We start from the raw sequence: 19,353 nt of genomic DNA on the forward strand, positions 1-19,353 counted from the left end.
TTTTTGGTTATGTGTGTGACATGGTCTTTCCAGCTCAAGTGCTGATCAATGTACATGCACAAAAATTTTGTAGACCAAACTTTCGCTGTTTCATGGTCACTCAATGATAAATGGTGATCATTTACTTTACCATACTGTATGTAATTTGTTTTATTTTAATTGAACGTTAACTTATTAACGTAAAACCACTGTTGAACACTCTTCAGAACCTTTAAAGCTCTAGTGAATAAGGATTTGCTGTCATCACTTATAATTATGCTTGTATCATCTGCAAATAAGGTAATTTTCGAAGATCTGTTGGGCCTTTCAATGTCATTTATATAGATTAGGAATAATAGAGGGCCGAGAACACTACCCTGAGGGACACCTACTGCCACTTTCTTAGCATCAGAAACCTACTTTATTTTTTGCTTATTCTGGGATGAGGTGAGTTCCACAATCTGAGTTCTATCTTGAAGATAGGATTCAAACCATTTCCTCCCAATTCCACTGATGCCTATTGGCTCCAGTTTGTCAAGGAGAATTTGATGATCTACTGTATCGATGGCCTTGGAAAGATCTAGGTTGATTTATACCACACATTTTTTATTATCTAAATTTCCAATAATTTCTTCCGTATAGGCCTGTATAGCTGTTTCTATGCAGTAACCTATATGAAAAACATGTTGATTACAATTTAGAAGATTGGAGTTGTCAAGGTAGCTTATGAGTCTAATTTTCATCAGTTTTTTTAAATTTTTTTGATAAAGATGGAAGGAGGGATATAGGTCTACAGTTTTCTACCTTATGCATATCCACATTTTTAAAAATTGTTTTAACCTTAGAAATTTTCAGCATTTGGGGGAACACACCTTCACTGAATGATAAATTGGCAATATGTACCAGTGGTTCCAAGATTTGTGTGGTGACTTTCTTTATTGTTGTCACTGGCACTTCGTCCAGTCCTGCAGACATTTTGGGTTTCATACTGTTAATTACTTTCAGTATTTCATATTTATTAGTGGATCTTATTATCACGCTATTGACTTCTTACTTTTGGAGCTGTTGATTTCTCTTCTTTGGCAAAGCTCTTGATTAATTTATCAGGTACACTTAGAAAGTAGTTGTTAATGTAATTTGGCAAGACCTCCCTCTTTATTTCAATGTTATCACTAGATTTAAGTACAATATTCTGGTCTTTAGAGCTTTTTCCTATTTCTCTTTTAACAATTTCCCATGTGGTATTTGATTTATTGTCTGACTTCCTTATTAGTCTATCGTTACTTAATACTTTTGCTAGATTAGTTACCCTTCTATATACCTTTTTGTAGTTACTAACATGTTTTCTGAAATTAAGGTCAGTATTAGTTTTCATTTCAGAGTTTAGTCTTTTCATAGTCTTGGGAGAGTTTTTAATGCCAGATGTGATCCAAGCATTTGTGTGTCTATGTCTAGATGAGTTGATTTTAACTAATCTTTTTGGGAAGTACATTTCAAAATTTGTCATGAAAAGAGAGGAGAAAACATTGTATGCAGCATCTGTATCAGTTTGTGACAATACTTCTGCCCAAGATTGGTTAATCTGTTTTATACCAAATTGGTTGCAGTTTTTGGGATAGAAAATTCTCTTATACATATGATGAACTGTTTTTATATGTATTGGAACTGTGAGCACTTTAATAATAAGTGCGTTATGATCTGATATTCCTAGGTCAATATTCAAAACTTCTTGTATCTGGGCTTTCTATATTTGAAAATATATTGTCTATGAGACTTTCTGAAATGTTTTTTACCCTTGTAGGACTGTTTGTATTAACTGGGCATGCGCAGTAACGCTTGTTTCCTGACGCACTCTAGCAACTGCTCAAACGAAGCTTATGTCTACGCTTGGCCAAACCTACGGCCGCCTACAGAGGTCAATTACCACCGCATAGCCAGTCTCCGGGGAAACGTTTGTATTCGTGCGCGTGTCGAAATCAGAATCTTTGGATGTACCCTCTCTCATTCCTTACCCCCATTCCATATTTACCTACTACTTTTCTTTCTCTTTATTTTCCTACTATCAAATTCCAGTCCCCCATGACTATAAAATTTTCAGCTCCCTTCACTATGTGAATAATTTTTTTAACAACATACATTTCTTCAATCTCTTCGTCATCTGTGGAGCTAGTTGGCATATAAACTTGTAATACTGTGGTAGGCCTGGGCTTCATGTCTACCTTGGCTACAATAATGCGTTCACTATGCTATTCGTAGTAGCTTATCTGTGCTCCTGTTTTTTATTCATTATTAAACCTACTCCTGCATTACCCCTGCTTGATTTTCTATTTATAATGCTGTGTTCACCTGACCAGAAGTCTTGTTTCCCGCTGCTACGGAACCTCACCAATTCCACTATATCTAGCTTTAACCTGACCATTTCCCTTTTTAAATTTTCTAACCTACCTGCCAATTTGACATTCCAAGCTCCAACCCATAGAACGCTAGTTTTCATGAAGAAATTAGTAGTTAATAAACGACCTCCCGAAAGTGCAGTTAGTATCAGCGACAACTGCTTTGAAAAGCCCTTCCAAAGCACTTTCACATGAGTGTGTCCAAGTACGATCCTGAAAATATGTAAAAATTTCAAACCTTCAGCTAGTGTTGATTACTATGATTTGTCATGTAATTTGTTTAAAGATGCTATTGACTGTGTAATTTATCCTTTAACTTATTGTGTAAATAAATCTCTAGATGAAAATAAGTTCAATGAGAAACTAAAAATTTCTAGAGTTGTGCCCATATATAAAAAAGTTGAAAAGAACTGTCCCACTAGCTATAGGCTCATATCCATAACTCCTTTCTTTTCTAAAATTTTTAAACAATAACGTATAAAAAAGTTAGTCTTTATTTGGACAAATCAATGATAAACAGTTTGGGTTCAGGGAAGGTAAATGTACAACTGACTCAATGAATTCACAAGTAAAATTTGTCCTAGTTGTGTTCGAGGCTTGGGACTATGCTCCGGCTATGTTTTTGTGACCTGAGCAGAGGTTTTGATTGGGTAGAGCAGGGCTTCCCAACAAAATTTTCTCAAGGACCCCCTCATCAAACATGATTGGTACCTTGTCATATCACAGTATCAAGTACCTAGAAAGCCAAATTAAGAGTCTTTTTATAAGTTTTCTATTTTTGGTACTTAGAAAAAACATTGACATATTCATTATTGAAAAAATATTGAGCTTAAAACTTTTTCAATTTAGCCATCATCGTTATTGTTAAATTTTTGATTATTGCTCAAAATCTTTGCCTTCAAATCTGGGTGTTTAGCATAACAAAGTCCTTAAAAAAATTGAGTATGAACTGAAAATGACAGGAAAAAATTTAAACTGAGTGTATTGGTCTTTCAAGTGTACTACACTTGAGATTGCATTGAGTCGACATGTGTGAAAAATAAGAAAACACTAATTTCATACAAGGTATTATTTATTTGAAAAAATACAGTTACAACAGAGTACTCCATCAGTACACAATTAGTTTTAATTTTCAGTTCTTAATGAGGTGAGTTCAATCTGACCTCTGAGTCCATTATTTCTGAAATATTAGGTTCCAAACTTGAAACTTTCACTCTGAAATCCGAACGCACGTCGAGCCGATTCCTATATTTTGTTTTTCATGAACCACATGGAAGAAAATGCTTGCTCACACCAATATGTGGTGGCAAATGGAAGGATCTTTTTCATTGCCTTATCTCCAAGTTTCTTGTAGTCCTTGCGTGCTGTTGCCCAGAAGTCTGTAATTTTATCACCAATGAAAATGTTTATCATCATACCACAGCTGGACAGATCCACAAGTTGATCTTGCTCTTCTTCAGTGAGGCCTTAGATTTTGTCTATTTCTTCACAGCTGAAGGGATTTTGAATCTATCTGTTGTCAGGGTCAGGTTCAGGGAAATACTCTCTAAAAATGGTGGCTAGGCTGCGTAGATGCTCGGCTACATTGATCTTGATCTGGTCAGGCAAACTCTCCTCTGATGACTCCAAGAATTGTTTTAAAGTAGAAAAGTTAGTTAGTGACTCGTTTTCTATCCTTGACGCCCAGATCTGATGCTTTTTGACCATAGCACTAATCTTATCCTCAACTTTGAACATGTCTACATTTTTCCTTGGATTGCAGATGTCGAGTTTTAATGTAGTTGATGATTTGAACTACTTCGTTAAGTATCTTTTGCAAAGGTTCAGACAATCTTTTGGCTACTAAGCCTTCACGATGGATACAACAGTAAGTCCATTTCACCTCAGGGGCTACTGCTTTGATATGAGCTAGAAGTCCTGTTTTTTTGCCAGCCATTGACTTTGCTCCATCCGTCAGCAAGCCTACACATTTTTCCAGGTGTCATCATGTTCATTGAGATAATTATTTAATGCAGTAAAAATATTGCCTGCTGTTGTATGCAGTAGTTCGCATGAAAAAAGAAAATCTTCAAAAACTTGGCCCTCCCATAAGAATCATGCGAAAACCAACATTATGGCTTTTTTCAATATGTCTGTGCTTTCATACAAATGTAGAGCATACATGTCACTCATACAAAGTCTAGCCAGCAATGTTTCTTCCACGTTAACTGCCATATCAGTAATTTGTCTTTGAACAATATTATTTGAGAGTGGGACAGTTCCTATTATCTTAGCAGCTGCATCACCTAACATTCTCTTGCAAAGTATTATTGCTGATGGCAGTATAAGTTCCTCAGCAATTGTGTGGTTTTTCCCACATTTAGCAACAAGCTGAACCACCTCGTAAGACGCAAGGGTTGCATTTTCATTTATATTTGCACCACAGTGTTTGGTAATTGTTTTACGAGATATTTTCAACTCTCTTAATTTATTTTTGAAAAAAATCTAATGACTTACTTTTGTACTCTGCGTGCTTTGTTTCAAGATGGCACCAGAGATTTGCTGGTTTCATACATTCATTCGAAAGGCTTTCATAGCAAATTACACATTGAGGTTTAGGGTGAGGTCAAGTGAAAGTAAAACCGATTTCCCAGTAATCAGAGTTATATTTTGTAATTTTTCCAGTAAGCTTAACAATGATCTTGGAAGGGTTAGGTTCAAGGGACGCCGACAATTTAGGTTCAATGGACACTGACAACTTCGGTTCGAGAGTCACTCACTTACTTGCTTGAACATCAGATGCATTATCTTCCTCTTCATCTGTAGACTTTTCTCGTTTTAATGAACCACTTTTTAACCAACGGTCCATTTTTAACTATGCGAACCATAGCTTCCACGAAAAACAATGTCAGTAGACAGGCAGTGGAACAGAAAAAGGAAGTAAGGCTGAAATGCTTTCAGCAGAATACTAGGTCAAATCAGGCATTATATAATGAAAAGAGAATAGAGGCAGCAAGGGTATGCAGGAGGAGAAAAAGGGAAGCCATGAAGAGAGAAGAGATGGAAGAGCTGTACAAAAGGAATGAAAGCAGAAAATACAACAAAAAAGGAACTCGAGAACATAGACCAAAAATAACAGCTTGTAAGGACAAAGAGGGAAATTTGCTGACAGATAAACAAGATGTTTTGGATAGATGGAGAGAATAATACAAGGGAATTTTGGAGGTCAATCCTACCAGGAATGGGCAGCCACTCTATTATACCGTAGATCCAGAAATAGAGGAACCAACATTAGAGGAAGTACGGAAGGTAGTGCATTGTTTAAAAAATTATAAAGCACCAGGAACCAATGAAATAATTGCAGAACTGTTAAAAATGGGGGAACTGGTCTTCATAAGCGAATCCACAAACTTATTAAGTTGAAATGGAATCTGAAAAGAATGCCCGAAGAATGGACCTTAGGTGTAATCCAACCAATACATAAGAAGGGAGACAAGACCTGCTGTTCAAATTACCGTGGAATTACCTTGCTGAATGTAACCTATCAGATCTTCTCTAGTATTATCTACAACAGGTTAGTACCATATTCAAAAGATATTTTGGGGGAGTATCAGTATGGATTTCAGGCTAATAGATCAACAACAGACCAGATATTTGTGTTTAGGTAAATACATATGAGTATAACATTGAGCTTCATAACCTCTGTGTAGACTTCAAGCAGGCCTTTGATAGTCTAGATGGAGCACAAATGTTAAATGATTTGCTGCTACATGGTATACCATCGAAGTATGTCTCACTTATTCAAGCAATATTGGCTGGTTCCAAGGCTGCAGTGCGAGTGGATGGAGAACTGACCAATTGGTTTAGGATTAGTAAAGGTGTCAGACAAGGGGATGCACTCTCTACAATGCTTTTCAATCTGACTTGAAGCAGCCACGCGGAAGCTTCAGATATCTGGTTACATAGGCACAAAGTCGACTCGGATATGTGCTTATGCCAATGATCTAACAATTATTAGTAGAAGAAAGGTATCACTAGAGAGGACAATATGTGAGATGAAAGAAGCGACAGGACCTAGAGGCCTTTCTGTAAATGAAATCAAGTCTAAGTACATGAATTTCACCAGGAAGGAAAATAATAACTTGGATAGATTATTAGCAGACGGTTTCAATTTTGAACATGTGCAGAACTTTGACTATTTGGGCTGATTAGATCATATAAGTCTCTTGAATGAGAACTGTCTTCCAGTGTTTTTATACTATCACCTACTACTATTATTTAAGGGAATTCTCTGGTATCCTTTTCTAGTAGTACATGCAGTTACTTGAGAAAATGTCTTACCTGACAACTTGGAGATCAGTACTGCCCTAGTATTAAGCTCTTCTTCCTTTCTCTGTATAGCCACTGCTTCAAGACAATTTCTGTATGTTCCTGTCTGTCCACAAAGTGGTATCCTTTACCTTTCTGTTTAAATATATAGCAACTCTGCCTCCCTTATGTCCCTGTCCACTGAAACATTGCAAGTCTCTTGTATCCAAAAATGTGGCTGGAATATTTACATTGTTTTGTGTATTATAAAAGCTATGTCTTGGTTTGTCTCAATCTTTGACATCAATGCCATCTGGTGCAAGTTAAAAACAATACAATCCTCAAGTCTGCTGTCTTCAGTCCGACATGAAGCTCCCAGATTATATCTTCTGTTCCAAATGTTGCCTACCAGCAATTGCGTACGAGACGGTGTGTTTTTCTTGTATTGCTAACTCATATGAACCTGCCTAAGCATGTTGTAGGTACTTGTACCCAGTATGTATTTTCATTCCTGATGTTACTTTTGCCTCATAATTATTATGTATTAGCTTTCATAATTTGTCTTTATTGTAAATTTGCCACAATTATCTGATGACTCAAAACCCATGAAGTTTTTAGCAATTAAAGCATTTCCATGGAAAGTCTGAATGGTCACATACCTTACAAATAGAAGAACGTTGTACATCTTGATTACATTTTCTTCCAGTCCACTTTCACACAATCTCTGGTGTCTCAGAATCAATTATTACTTCTATTGCTCTCAATATCCTAGCAACGTAGTGTCCATTTTGAAGTAAAATTCTTACATTTGAAACATATGTTGAGAAATATGTGTAGCTAAAAAAAGGAAGAAAGTGACCACCATAGCAAATTCCACTTTCACTCTGAAAAATGTTCTAAAACTGCAGTAACAGGAATGAGGTGTTCTCATCAGTGAAGTGTGAACAAAAAACAGGTGAAACATCTTTACTGTAAGTACAGTTACTGCAGCTCAGACACATTTATTGTCTATTAAAAAACAAAAGCCACTGACAACTTGTAAAGAATATTCAGTGAAAGAATGTGCACAATTAATATCCGTGAAAATAGGATTACCTTCATGCAGTAATGATGAAATTTTTCTCTACATTAATGTAAAGTCTCTTAAAGGCCAACTTATAACAACTGCTGTACTGACTAGAAAGAATCAGTTACAGCATCTTCTGTACCAATAAAAATTGGGTGAATGACACCAAAATAGTTTAAAGTTTTCCTCTTTGCTATCTACTGGTTGGTAAATTCTGCCAACCAAGCATTGCACAGTATCAATCTACATAAAAACTCCTATTCTGAAAGATGAATCTCAAAAGGTACTGAAGACAAGTAAAGGTATATAAATCTAAAAATATAATTGCTACATGTAAAGCACATGAGACTACAAACTAAAAATAATTCTAAAGCAGCTTGGAATGACACTGAAAAGGAAATGATTAATTGTAGTAAAGAAAATAGTCCCACTTGTCTTTACAATTCTCAGTATTCTGTAAATCATACTAACCGCACCACTCTGCTCAGTAATTGCACCTTGTTTCTTCAGACTGAACACTGTGTGAAATTCTTTACCACCAATTTCCCTGGTCAATTACTGTAGGAATGCACATACAAAAATTTTCAGGAAGTTGCTACATTCCGAGCCTTTAAATAAATATAAGGGAGCATCAGATACTTAGCTTAAGTGCACTGAATTTTATTCTGTTTAACTCTTAGTAATGAACCAAATTGAAATGTGATTCAGAAGTGAAAAATATCTTTTTAATTTTTATGCAATGTATTGTTACAACAGACTTCAGTACATCATGTGATAAGGAGCTTCAAATTCATGCCACACAAGCTCTGCAGACGTCAATTTTCTACTCTAGTTACACAGCAATTCATTTTAATGTAATCAAGTAGTATTTCAAATAAAGGTTTTAATTGCACATGCAAATAAAAGGATAAAGGTATCAATTGAAAAAGAACACTGCAAACGTTTTTATTTTCTTTATTAATATCACTTGGGTTTCCACATCACCAACAGGGGTACCAAGCACAATGCGTTACTCTTTGTTTTACATGGCGAGTTTCCCCAGTAGGCCTACAAACCATGGAATGTACAGAAGCACATACACAGCTAAAACTTAGTACCGACAGTAATTATGGTCAGAATCTACGTGAACATTTAATATTTCACTTTCAGGCTGCCTCAGTGCTGAAACAATATTTTCTTTTTCAGCAAGAGTTGGTTTCTTCACACTGCCCTTTGGCTGTTTGTTACATTTACCATGTCTTCGTTGCACTTTTACCTTCTCGTTGCTGGGGGGTCGTGAAGCTTCCCTGCAGTCTGATTGAAAAAGTGACAGCGAATGAGCTGCATCCTTCTGTAGTGACTTCAGGATTTCTGTGGACACTTTACCTGAACTGACACGGTTAATCAAAATTTGATATGTGGACACTAGTTCTCGGGCCAGAGATGTGTTCTCGTGATCATCAGTATTTGTTTGCAGTGAACACAAAATGGCAGAAGCCTCTTCTGTCACCGTTGCTTCACTTGGTGTAAATGTGGCACTTGAATGTAATGCATACGTCATTGACACTGCATGAATGTGCTTGCATATGTTCAAATGAATTAAACTGTCCGCACAAGAACAACTGAAAGCATGTATACATATATTACATTTGGAGCACTTCAACTTGCACTCCAATTTACATTCAATGTTATTTAAAATCACAGTATGTGTTACACCACAATGTGTTTGGGATTTGACATGAAACTTTGTACCATCAGTATTGACTGTAATGTCATTCTCCTTAATACTACATGAAGCTTTATGACGAGCCTCAATAAGATTTATTCTATATGAATGGCCACCCTTATACAATTTAACCATTCGAGCACACAGTTTGTCACGCACCAATTTCATCAACACAACAAGTAGTCTGTCAAGTCTATTGTTTGTTTTTCCCTCTAAATAACAATATTTTAAAACTCTATGCATTGCTTCAAGGTGCATATTTGTATTTATACCCAGATTGCGACGGTGACAGTATGCCCACTGCTGAGGCCGGAATAAGTAATTTGACGAGAAATATACACCAAAGTCTCTTGTACCTTCATCTGCTTGAAGCTGCCCGACGAACGATTCCAGCAGCTCATTAAAATTGTCTATGTCCACTTCTTCAAGCAATGTACGAAGAGCTTTGTACACAAGCGCTTTCTTTTCTTCACTGCCATGGACTTTTTTCAAATTATTCCGCCAGCTGCGGTCTATGTGCCAAGCACACAGTAGATTATTTTCTGCAGGTCCCATGACTCGTGACCACGCACTACGGAAAGTATTAGTGTCGTCGGACATGAATACAGACGTTTTTATAATGCCAGCTCTCTCTTTCACAGCACTAAAGAAATGAGTCATTATGGAAGTAGTCTCCCGATTTGAAACACAGAATGCTACAGGCATACCTGAACCAAAATCGTCTACCACTAACAATGTGGTCACCAACAGTTTGTAAACATTTGTACAATGTGTGGAGTCTACACATACAATATTTTGTCCAAATCTCTGTAATAACTGCTTCTGGTAGTCAGTCATTAACACTATCACCGAGTCAGTCCTATCAAAATCTTCCCTGGCCTCGCCTTCTTTCTTATAGAGGAGAACACAGTCTTTCATTTTCTCCAACCACATACCAACACTGACTTCATCAACGTTATGCTGTTGATCATCACCAATGGCGAAGTCTCTCTTAATGTTATGAAGGTCATGTCGAGTCAGGAGATGCAGCCTCTCCACTCCGCTGGAATGAACTGAGTCCCGCACATCATCCAGAATTCTCTGGAAAGTGACCCCCTCAGCAATTTTACCTGCAACATTTTAAAATTACTCCAACTACAAAGAGGCCAATTCTGAGTGTGTATATGAAAACACTATTCAGAAAGGACACTGTAGTTAACCACCCCCAATAAAATAAATTCAAGCAATATAACACTTGCTAAGTACTTATAAACTAGATAGTTTAATAAATGGCTTAACAGGATATTCAGTGTACCCTTCCAACAGTACTGAAGATACTATTAAAACACTGGGGATGGGAGAATAAACAGGCCTGATTAAAGCACCTGTTGCAATGTGATATTTCCCAATTTCAGCTACCAAGGCTATTTTCAAATGGTTACGAGGTCTAGAAGTACATGTTTAACATGTTGGACAAGAAACAATAAATGTACTGCCTTTAGTCTATTAGATGCATTAATGATCTATTCTTAAATAGACTACTATGATGCAAGCAATAACACAGGGAAACAAGTATTTCAGAACTTATTTCCACACTTGTATTACTGTAATGCATTACACCTGCTCTCACACACACCTAAGTACATGGCATTACAGTCACCAATATTGTGGTCAATATGGATCACAACAACTGGTCTTTTACAACTGCTTTCAAGCTAACATCACAAATTGTATTCATATGAACTGCCAATCGATATATTCACACCTTTTACTCCAGATCACATATCCATAACAATATTAATTTCTCAGCAGTAAAAAAACAATGCTCCTTCACTGCAAAAATAATAGTCAACTACATATAACTACCAGCAAGCCTGACAATGGATTCTGAAACTTTCACATCATATTTACTTGGGGATCACTGAAAGGCCAGCAAAATTCTCCAATTAAGGTAATACTCACCAGCGATGGCTTCTCTATCAGAACCACTGAGATGCAGAAAAGCAATGTTCTGGTCGTGGCCGAAATGTGTTCTGTAGTAAATGACACTACAGATTCCACTTTCTTCTTCGTGAAGCTCTATGGCAGCAACGCAATGGTTTCCCATCTTGCAAGTGCCCTGGGACTTACACAACCTTTTGCCACCTGACTTCGAAGAAAATGTGCCACTTCTGTGGCATACAAAGGTGGTTTTTGCAGTGCCATCCTTTAAACGCTTAGTGCCATAACTAGAGACAAAAGTACTTTTTGTTTTTCTCTCCTCCTCAGACTTCCACTTCATAAAGTCTAAAACAAAAGCATCGATGAAAGACAATTGCATTCAGATTCAATAAGTGCAAAGTACACAGCAGGAGTAAAAAAAAAAAAAAAAAAACGTGCACTGTTAAGATACCCTCACGAGTTACTGGTGTGATTTTAATCATTTAAATTTGCAATAATTTAACTTATACTTAATGTAGCAGACAGTAAGTTTACAGTTAATGTGAAATCAGTCTTTTCACGCTTTCAAATAAGCACGTGTTCTACTGACCAACAAAAACAAGATCTAATGGCCACGGGTCAGGCAAGTATGTAATAATAATGGACGATATTAATTTAAGTAGGCAGTGTACACTTTACTTACCGTCCTTCGTTTGAAATTCACTAATTTCTTTTACCATCTCAACCATGTGCTCCTGCTCCACATGTAGGCGCAACTTAGCCAAGAAATTGCATTTAAAGCTACAGTCACTTTTTGAGCACTTTATCGTACCTTCTTCACCTGGCTGAATTTTATGCACATTTCTCAAATGAGCATTCAAATGCTTCCTTGCTGAATATTCTCTATCACATACATAACAAGCAACAGAACCAGCCATTCCAACGAAATAACTCAATCTCACAAGGTGCAAGGATATTCGCTCATCAACTGTGAATACGAGAATGTGTGTAGCAAAGATGTTGCATTCGCTCAGATGTCACCTATGCTTCTGATTGGCTACTGTATATGACGTCATGAATTTAACTGTCAGCCAATCAGCATCGCGACCAGCGGGTCGCGAGACGCAAGTCACAGACCTGCGTCTCGCGACCCGCTGGTCGCGATGCTGATTGGCTGACAGTTAAATTCATGACGTCATATACAGTAGCGAATCGGAAGCGCAGCATTGCGACCAGCGGGTCGCAAGACTGTTGTCGAGACGCAAGTAAATAACAGCCGCCATCTTAATTTCAAGGTTTCCGAAGTTGTTGACGTATTCTGTATTTCCGTATTGAAGCCTGCAATTTTGCGTATTACGAAAGTAATGATCCACCGTATTAAAGATCTCTCCAAACAGTGCCATTTTTAATTCGGTCTTTCATTTGTGCATGAGGAAGCTAGTATTATTGAGTGATTACTGATAGATAAATTGTAGTTGCACATTCTACAAATGATTAAATTAATGCAGTGCTGGCGTTATATTCATATTCTCGTACTGCCACCTTCAGTGATCTTAAAAACAGAACACTTGCCAAGTGGTTTTCCGAAACGAAGTAACGAGGTTTCTAGTAACAGTATAATTCCAGTCTTACTGTATCCCTTAATAAAAGAGATCGAATATATTACAATGTCTTATAGTGTATTTGTACGAAACATAACTCCAATATCTGTAATTGAGTAACATTAACATTAAAGATCTCACACAACTTCACATTTTAAAAAAACCAAGCCGTATTACGTTGGTTGTATTGATAGAGAACGGTATTATTGTTTTACGTGACAGTTTGTCATATAATTTCCGAACACAGATTGTATATGCGAGATTACTGCGTTATTAATAGATGAACCCCAGGCACATGTAACACAAACAAATACGATGTTTGATAAACCAACAAGAATAACGTTTACGTTTATATCTCCTTAGATCATCTTGCATGATGCCAGGTATGACAGCTTGAAACAAGCAAGAAAAACAGAGTTTTACGTTACAGGACTGATAAGACTCGTACATATTTTTGGATACACATTATCAACATAATTTTCCCAGTTTTATCACCACACCCAAATACTTAAATATAACTACTTGTCTGTTGTATGTCTGTGTTCCCATATTTCAGGCTGATATTTTCAGTATGGATATTTCTGCTGAATTGGGACTGCAAGTACATTGTGTGTGCACCAATTATGAACAAACTTACTACTGAAATACTGGTTTGCATTTTCTATGTTCAGAGTAAGTTTTTTCTCCATGTCATTGTAAGTGCTATCACTAGCTACAAAATATGTATTATCTGGATTACAGAAGCGTCCGATTCCACTCGTCTGCTTTGACTCTCACTAATATGGTGGAAACGGCCATTCTCAATATCTCCAATATAGCGCCTATAACGTCATTACATAAACACAAAAATAGATATAAAACCAACAAACACATCTATCTCCAAAAATATAATCAAACTAACGAGACCAGTGCGGGAAATTGAGGGTTTATGGGTGGGAACAAACTAAATATAAACACATACAGGCACACACCACGATCCCAAACCACACAAAACAACTACATAAAAACACCACAAAATCACAAATTCCGGTACACTCACAATATCGACAGGCATCGGTTGCTTCCCTTCACCTACATAGCTCAACCGCAATTGTCGATGTTACTTAAAATCCGTCTTGATTGCAATTTTTTTTTTATTACTGACTTTTTTATCACTGATTGCTGTTATCCCATAAGACATTATGTCTGTTTTTGCAATTGTCGATACCACAAAATAAAAACCAACTACTCCAAAAATTATAATCACACCGCAACTATTAATACCACAAAACCAACACATGAAACAACGGGAATCGCACACTTTCCTTGACCTATATAGGTCAACAGCAGCTTACGATACCAAAACAGCTATGACGACACATTGGAATCGGACACTTCCCTTGACCTATATAAGTCAACAGCAGCTCACAATAGCAAAACTCACATAGCTATGATGATAAATTGGAATCAGACACTTCCCATGATCTATATGGCTCAAATACAACAGACGATACCAAAAAATTGGAATTGAGTTCTTCCCCTAAGATACATAAATCAACCACGAGTGCCAATACCAAAACATCAACTACCAACACATGCAGTAAATAACACCAACCGAAGAACATATAAAAACTCCACCAAACATCATAACACGTGAACAATAGACCCAAAACAATGACTATTTACCCCACAAAAGTTCCGGCACTACACACTAGGTCAGCCACCCCAATCTCTCTCTCTCTCTCTCTCTCTCTCTCTCTCTCTCTCTCTCTCTCTCTCTCTCTCTCTCAAAAAAAAAAAAAAAAAAAAAAAAAAAAAAAAAAAAAAAAAAAAAAAAATCAACTCCCAACCCACCTACAACCTACCAATGCTCCTCACCCAACCTTCACCCTCCCCCAAAAAACAAAAACCCACCAACAGTCCCTGGTCTGAGAAGCCAGAACTCTGGATAATCACATATTCAGCTTGCGTACGCCACATTTCACTATCTCCACCACAAGCCCAAAAAGTTGCAGAATCTTAATAAAGGGCAATATGTCGTCCCCCATTTTAGGCCGCAGACGCACACTATTAAACCTAGAAGTCATATCCATACCTAACAATAGAAGCCACAAATAATCATAAACACAACAGAAACTTAATTCTTAACTCACTGAAATCAATTTTCGTTCTTCTATAGAAGTCACGACAGATAAAAGCACACTTCTAGCACCGAGTCCCAAATGAACCCAGTGTACACCACATGACATGCGGACCATACACACACCACCAACCGCAACAAGACAGCATCTACAAACAAAACACACTCATAAACTAAACTCTGCACCATAATACATCACACACCACAACACCTTTACGTCATGGGCCACAGCTGACGGGTGGGATTGGCCACCTCCATTGACCCATGTCATCAGCATATATAATGACATTTGTACCCTTTATTGTACTCATATCGTTTATATAGAGAATGAAAAGCAGTTGACCCAATACTGTGTTGGCTTTGAGGCTCAGGGATTCTTCCCTACACTTGTTTATGAGAAACGTCAGTGGCTCGACTGGAAACTCTGAACAATAATTAACTGCTCTTCTACATATGCCATCGGGCCCTATAGCATTTTTTTCTTTATTTTCATTTTGCAGATTATTTTTTATATTTACAGATCACTTGTGAGAAACAGAAATAAACACTCTGTTACATTTACAATGCTTAAAGAAATATATTATTCTTTTTGTTTTGTTTTGTGAGATTTTGTCATATGAGATTGTCTACCACAGTTACAATTGTGTTCATAGAAAATGGAATCGATGAAATGTGGGTCCAAAAATTCATTTCCTTCTTTTTTTTGGGTATTATATTTTCATTATTATTGGCACGTATTTCAATTCTGTCTGTGCTAATCAAAGCCCAGACAGTCTTTGCCATATTAAGTGGGTAATTGATTTCTTGAAGAACATTGTCTTTATTTCCTTTAGTGGTAATCTCTCTCTCTCTCTCTCTCTGTTCGTGCAGTCTTCGTTACTGGTTTGATTTTTAATATTTTTTGTGCCTCTCAGATGGATGTTTCAGGTCCCCTCCTCCCCATGGAATGACTGGTGTGATCCATTTCTTTCTCATTATATTTTTGCTTTTCTTACAGCATGCAATATTTTTGCAGTAGCTTAGAGATGAATAGAAAGTTTCTCAATGTTTATCCATGGATTTTCTATAACCATGTTACTGTTATGCTATATTCTGGACTGTACTAAACTGGTAAATCAGAAGTGTATAAAGAATTGTATGGTAGAGCTAAGTGTAAGTATAAGCAGGCAATCAATGAAGCAAAGAAACTACATGATATACTAAACATTGAAAAGTAAAAAAATAAAAAAATAAATAAAATAATAACAGAAAAAAATGCAAAGAAGTCGGAAGTGAAATTAACTCTATTGTCTACCCTAACCAAAAAGATGATATTGCCATAACCCCAGACAAATGTAAGAAATTTTGTATCCAATCCATTGAAGAAATTGTTGTTGTGGTCTTCAGTCCAGAGACTGGTTTGATGCAGCTCTTCCTCATACTCTATCCTGTGCAAACTTCTTCATCTCCAAGTAACTACAGCAACCTACATCCTTCTGAATCTGCTCAGTGTATTCATGCCTTGGCCTCTCTCTATGATTTTTACCCTCCACGCTGTCCTCCAATACGAAATTGGTGATCCCTTGATGCCTCAGAACATGTTCTACAAACCAATCCATTCTTCCAGTCAAGTTGTGCCACAAATTCCTCTTTCCCCCAATTCTATTCAGTACCTCCTGATTAGTTACATGATCTATGCAACTAATCTTCAGCATTCTTCTGTAGCACCACTTTTTGAAACTTTGTATTCTCATCTTGTCTAAACTATTTATCGTCCATGTTTCACATCCATACATGACTGCACTCCATACAAATACTTTCAGGAAAGACTTCATGACACTTAAACCTATACTTAATGTTAACAAATTTCTCTTCTTCAGAAACGTTTTCCTTGCTATAGCCAGTCTACATTTTATATTCTATCTACTTCAACCATCATCATTTATTTTGCTCCCCAAATAGCAAAACTCATCTACTACTTTAAGTGTCTATTTCCTAATCCAATTCCCTCAGCATCACCTGATTTAATTAGACTACATTCCATTATCCTCATTTTGCTATTGTAGATGTTCATCTTATATCCTCCATTCAAGACACTGTCCATTCAGTTCAATAGCTCTTCCAAGTCCTTTGCTGTCTCTGATAGAATTATAATGTCATCGGCATATGTCAAAGTTTTTATTTCTTCTCCATTGATTTTAATACCTACTCCGAATTTTCCTTTTGTTTCCTTTACTGCTTGCTCAATATACAGATTTAGTAACATTGGGGAGAGGCTACAACCCTGTCTCACTCCCTTCCCAACCACTGCTTCCCTTTCATGTCCCTCGACTCTTATAACTACCATCTGGTTTCTGTACAAATTGTAAATAGCCTTTTGCTCCCTGTATTTTACCCCTGCCACCTTCAGAATTTGAAAGAGAGTATTCCAGTCAACATTGTCAAATGCTTTCTCTAAGTCTACCAATGCTAGAAACATAGTTTACCTTTCCTTAATCTAACTTCTAAGATAAGTCGTAGGCTCAGTATTGCCTCATGTGTTCCTTCATTTCTACGGAATCCAAAATCTCCCCCAAGGCTGGGTTCTTCCAGTTTTTCCATTCATCTGTAAATATTTCGTGTGAGTATTTTAGAGCCATGACTTATTAAACTGTTAGTTCAGTAATTGTCACACGTGTCAACACCTGCTTTCTTTGGGATTGGAATTACTATATTCTTCGTGAAATCTGAGGGTATTTCGTCTGTCTCATACATCTTGCTCACCAGATGGTAGAGTTTTGTCCTGGCTGGCTCTTCCTAGGCTACCAGTAGTCCTAATGGAATGTTGTCTACTTCTGGGGCCTTTCACTGCTGTGTCAAATTCTTCATGCAGTATCATATCTCCCTTTCATTTTCATCTATATCCTCTTCCATTTCCATAATATTGCCCACAAGCACATCACCCTAGTATAGACCCAATATATGCCCCTTCCACCTTTCTGCTTTCCCTTCTTTGCTTAGCTCTGGTTTTCTATCTGAGCACTTGATAATCATACAGGTCGTTCTCTTTTATCCAAAGGTCTCTCTAATTTTCCTGTAGGCAGTATCTGTCTTATCCCTGGTGATATAAGCCTCTACATCCTTACATTTGTCCTCTAGCCATCTATGCGTAGCCATTTTACACTTCCTGTCAATCTCATTTTTGAGACGTTTGTATTCCTGCTTCATTTACCGCATTTTTATATTTTCTCCTTTCATCAATTAAATTCAGTATTTTTTCTGTTACCCAAGGATTTCTACTAGCCCTTGTTTTTTTTACCTACTTGATCCTCTGCTGCCTTCACTATTTCATCTCTCAAACCCACCCATTCTTCTTCTACCATATTTCTTTCACCCACTCTTGTCAATTGTTCCCTAATGCTTTCTCGGAAACTCTCTACAACCTCAGGTTGTTTCAGTTTATCCAGGTCCCACCTCCTTACATTCCCACCTTTTTGCAGTTTCTTCAGTTTTAATCTACAGTCCATGACCAAGAAGTTGTCGTCAGAGTCCACATTTGTCCCTGTAAATGTCTTACAATGTAAAACCTGACTCCTAAATCTCTGTCTTACCACTGTATAACATATCTGAAATCTTCCAGTGTCTTGACGCCTCTCCCACATATACAACCTTCTTTCATGGTTCTTAAACCAATTGTTAGCTATGATTAAACTATGCTCCATGCATAATTCTACCGGGCAGCTTCCTCTCTCATTCCTTACCCCCATTCCATATTTACCTACTACTTTTCTTTCTCTTTATTTTCCTACTATCAAATTCCAGTCCCCCATGACTATAAAATTTTCAGCTCCCTTCACTATGTGAATAATTTTTTTAACAACATACATTTCTTCAATCTCTTCGTCATCTGTGGAGCTAGTTGGCATATAAACTTGTAATACTGTGGTAGGCCTGGGCTTCATGTCTACCTTGGCTACAATAATGCGTTCACTATGCTATTCGTAGTAGCTTATCTGTGCTCCTGTTTTTTATTCATTATTAAACCTACTCCTGCATTACCCCTGCTTGATTTTCTATTTATAATGCTGTGTTCACCTGACCAGAAGTCTTGTTTCCCGCTGCTACGGAACCTCACCAATTCCACTATATCTAGCTTTAACCTGACCATTTCCCTTTTTAAATTTTCTAACCTACCTGCCAATTTGACATTCCAAGCTCCAACCCATAGAACGCTAGTTTTCATGAAGAAATTAGTAGTTAATAAACGACCTCCCGAAAGTGCAGTTAGTATCAGCGACAACTGCTTTGAAAAGCCCTTCCAAAGCACTTTCACATGAGTGTGTCCA

General features: G+C 37.1%; 2 protein-coding genes across 2 annotated transcripts in view; one reads left to right on the forward strand and one right to left on the reverse strand.

Moving 5' to 3' along the window:
- LOC126203408 (probable ribosome production factor 1) overlaps positions 1-19,353 on the forward strand; it is a 118,736-nt gene that overhangs the window by 30,147 nt on the left and 69,236 nt on the right. The window lies entirely within an intron of this gene.
- LOC126204132 (uncharacterized) lies at positions 8,816-11,634 on the reverse strand. Its single transcript, XM_049938545.1, has 2 exons — positions 11,372-11,634; positions 8,816-10,539 (listed from the first exon to the last, which is right to left on the reverse strand). The coding sequence occupies exons 1-2, from the start codon at positions 11,514-11,516 to the stop codon at positions 8,816-8,818; spliced, it is 1,869 nt and encodes a 622-aa protein (XP_049794502.1). The 5' UTR covers positions 11,517-11,634.

Source organism: Schistocerca nitens, chromosome 9 (genome assembly GCF_023898315.1).
Source record: "Schistocerca nitens isolate TAMUIC-IGC-003100 chromosome 9, iqSchNite1.1, whole genome shotgun sequence".
NCBI classification, from domain to species: domain Eukaryota; kingdom Metazoa; phylum Arthropoda; class Insecta; order Orthoptera; family Acrididae; genus Schistocerca; species Schistocerca nitens.